Here is a 3,784-nt window from a genome sequence, read left to right as displayed (position 1 = left end):
TTTTTTTTTTTTTGAATATAGGTTATGTTCTTATCTATTGTTTGGTTGAACATTACCAAGGACCAATAGAATTCTCATATAAATAGACCCCTGAAATYTAGTTACTGGTTTATTTTATGAAGGACTATAAGGGCAAACTGTTAAGATAATGCCTCACAGGAAATAATTTTAAGATAATAGGTAAGTTTGAATTCCGGAAAACAAAACAAAAAAATCCTAATCTATAACTCAATGTAAACAGCTGTAATGATTGATAAGTAAGTGGAAATTCTTATCAGGAAACATTTTCTGTATAGTTCATATGGAAAGGTATATTGCAATTCCTTACTAGGTCACAAGAGGGCCAACTTTGAAAGCAGCCCTAACTTTTTCAGGGATGATAGAGGGTCAGAATCTAGTTATCATTATCTCAAATAAAGAATACATCAAAAAGGAAATCAGGATTAAAAATGGCAATTTTAACTCCTCCGCTCTTTTTTGTAGAAGTGTTTGTTGTTCCTATCCCTCTCCTGCATATACTCAAATATTGAGGGATGTAAGTTTCTCGTAAAAACAGTAATTTGGTCACATTGTTGCACCTTGAAACCTAAGAAATGCATTTTATTCAATGGTGAGCAACTTTATATTTCACACCGAAAATKACCTTTATATTAACAAATATTTACAGTGAAAACAATGTTTGCTTTTATTAATGACTTCCTCTATTTCCTTTTTTTACAACACTTATTTGTTTGTTTCTTTTTCTCTCCTCATATATACAATTTTGTTTAAGATTCCATGTAGGATGAATGAAGAATACAGAACACACTCACCACTACCTTCTCTTGATTGCTAAGTCTGTGTCATTCCCATGCTTTTTATTGCACAAAGTTCATATCTCATATAACCTTGTTTTAAAGGTTGCATAGCTCAGTAATCACTCTTACTTACTATTTGCCAACATGCAGGCCTAAGTGAAACTAATTAGGCTTTGTGGTAGCTGCCTTTGATTTCAAGAGCTAATTTCATCCACCTAAAAGAGAGAAAAGGTAAAAAAACCACCAAGGCAATATTTTGATATGCTGTCTTCTTCTTTTTTTTTTTTTTTTTTTTTTTTTTNTTTTTTTTTTTTTTTTTTTTCTTTTTCTTTTATTTTTTCTTTTTCTTCCCCTGGTAATTTTTTATCCCTTTGAGATTACATTTCTTCAAATTTAATAACCCCCTTCCTTCAGTCTAGCTCTGTGTGAAGGCAACAGGAATAAGCACTGCACAAAACAGAAATGAGTTAGCATGCCTAGATTTTCTCACATGTTTAAATATTGCAGCAGCTGGGACCCAGCATGCACTAAATACACCATGCAAAGAAAATTGCACTTTGTTTTTTGATAGTATTAGTTAATTTTTCTAAACATTTCAGAGTTCTGCTTCCATTTTTACTGTTCTAACTCGTATTTTAGAATTCCTCAATCCTGTAGTTTCTTGCATTTCAGTATTTTTTCAGCATATACGTGCACTTCAGTATTTTTTTTTCTTATATTAGTATTAAGGGCCATTAGAAAGTGGCCCACATGCATTAACTGCAGAGTCTCATGGCAGTGATTTTACTGACTGCAGCAGGAGTTCTGACCAAGGAGCAACTCTGGGCAAAACAAGTCTAGATAATTGCAGTGTTTGACTTGCTGTTTGCTCCTATGGCTGAATCGAACATCTTCCTCAGCATATCCACTGCACAGTAGTGAAAAAAGAGGCACTTTGCCTTGCTGCTGGCTCAGTCCCAGCATGAGCAAAGATCAGTGCATTGTTGTAGCACTAAATCTACCAGCTTGCTGCTGCTTCTGTCGATGCCAGCTGTGCCACAGCACACAGACATGGGGGACACAAGCTCCAAGTCAGCTCCCGAAGTGCTGCCCTTCTGTGTTGTGGCATTTCTCTCTGCAAATGGTTGCTTTTTTGATGCACGACATCCTCCATGCCTGAGGTTGAAGCTACAAGGTGAATTACAGGGAGGTGGAAAACGTAATATTGTTTGAAGAGCAGACAATGAATAGGGTTGAGCTCTTATTTTTTTCTGTGTTAGTTTCAAACAATTTTACATGGCCCTCTATTACTGTGCCTAATTTAGGAAAAGTGTCTATTCTGTGATATATATATATATATATTTATATTCTGAATTAATTACAAGTTGTAATTGGAAATTACCAGTTGTATTGTTGCACATGAAAACTTTGGCTTGATTTTCAGCATGGCTTGGTTAACCTAGAAAGATTTTATTTTTTGGTAGCCTATGAGCACAGATTTTACTTGAAAAAAAAAAGGCTTTAGGCTTTCGTTTTGCAGCTGTGTCTAATTTTCACATGGGACTAGAAGCATAATATTAAATTCAATAGGGCTACTCCCAGGATGAGGGATTACCTGCACTTTATGACTGTGAAGAATCACTAACTAATGTCCTATAAACATAGATACACTTAATGGTGTTTTCATGTATAATCTCATAGTTCTTCAGCTATATACTTGATAAAAGTCCTGGGTCAGGCAGTAACTTAAACTGTCATTTACGAGTATTATACAGCTGTTCATATTTGTGAAATTGTAGAGAATGAGAATTTGAGAGAGTGAATTAATAAAGTTAAATCATTAAGAGTGTATCTTGAATAAGGAATAAAACTGTCATAATTCAGATTTTTTTTCAGACTGAATGATACCTAATGTATTTGAATATCATAAACAGTGAACTTTTAAATGTTACTATCACAGATTTCATACTACTTGATACATTTGTATGTTGAGCATTGCAATAAATGTTTCTATTTTATTAGATTTGTCTCTAGTTTTTTTTTTTTCCTTTTTTTATTTATTTTTTTTTTTAATAAAGTTCATACCAATAGTAGGAAGATCTGCATTCACCATGCAGTCGTAGTCCTGGATGGAGCCCTTAGGGAGCACAGGGGCTGCTTGGTGGAGCTGACAACCTCATGCAGGCCAAAAGGTGCTGATTCTCYTGGGGCTCAAGAGCATTTACGACCTTCTTGAGTGGCTTGGCTTGTGCTGGGAGAAAACTGTTAAAATACACAAAAGATAAAACCATCCATAAATGGTGAGGACAAAACCATTACCTCCTGCTAGGGTAAATAGCCAAAGCTAGTCAGTTTAGGGATGGAGTTGGAAGAGGTGGCTTCTCTCCAGACTCATGTTTGGGGTGCAGAATAAACTTGCACGGAAACGAAGGCTTTCACAGTAATGGCTTGGGGAGGGGGTATGCTTAGTGTGTGTTTATTTATTCRTTTTCCTCTACGCTACTTCCACGCAGGTGGACATTTCTCACCCTGCGTCAGTGCAGGGCAGCAGAAGCTCGGTGGGGCTGGGGACCTTTCCACCGAGGCCACCGCTTGTGTCTGGCGCGGGTGGCTGTGCTGGGTGGCTCTCGCTCCAGCTCTGGCGGGGGGTGGACGCTGCATTTGAGCAAACCAAGGAGACAGCGCTCATTGCTCTCCCCAGTGCGCTCTGCTCTGTTATGCCTTGGAAAAGGAGGCTGGTTGCTGCTGGATGGGTAAAGCAGCGAGAGGGAGGCAGCTGTTCTTGCATCCTGCAGCACAGCTGTACAAGCYGCCGTGGTTTCCCTGGGCTTCCCTTTCCTTGCAAGCAAGCCTGGCCCTCGCGCCGGTGCGCGTGGCTGGAGGAGCCGCCGAGCCGCGGGGCGGAACAGGCTCGAGCGCCTCGCCCCGCGCAGCCGGGAGCACCTGGATGCGATGGGAGCTCCCGCGCACGGGCAGCGCCCGCGGGAGCCCCGGGGATGCGCGCGGCG

At 39.5% G+C, this 3,784-nt stretch overlaps 1 protein-coding gene across 1 annotated transcript in view; it reads left to right on the top strand.

The window, feature by feature from the left end:
* Window positions 1-3,533, top strand: part of RSAD2 (radical S-adenosyl methionine domain containing 2) — a 7,679-nt gene extending 4,146 nt beyond the window's left edge. Inside the window, exon 6 of the mRNA XM_026037064.1 lies at window positions 3,290-3,533. Coding sequence (XP_025892849.1) covers window positions 3,290-3,533 — 244 coding nt within the window. The remainder of the gene's footprint in view (window positions 1-3,289) is intronic.
* Window positions 3,534-3,784: the final 251 nt, after the last annotated feature.

Source organism: Nothoprocta perdicaria, unplaced genomic scaffold (assembly GCF_003342845.1).
Source record: "Nothoprocta perdicaria isolate Ctin4 unplaced genomic scaffold, notPer1 scaffold_19, whole genome shotgun sequence".
NCBI lineage: Eukaryota > Metazoa > Chordata > Aves > Tinamiformes > Tinamidae > Nothoprocta > Nothoprocta perdicaria.
The sequence above is the reverse complement of the archived record's forward strand: the minus strand, read 5'-3'. Positions and strand labels throughout refer to the sequence as shown.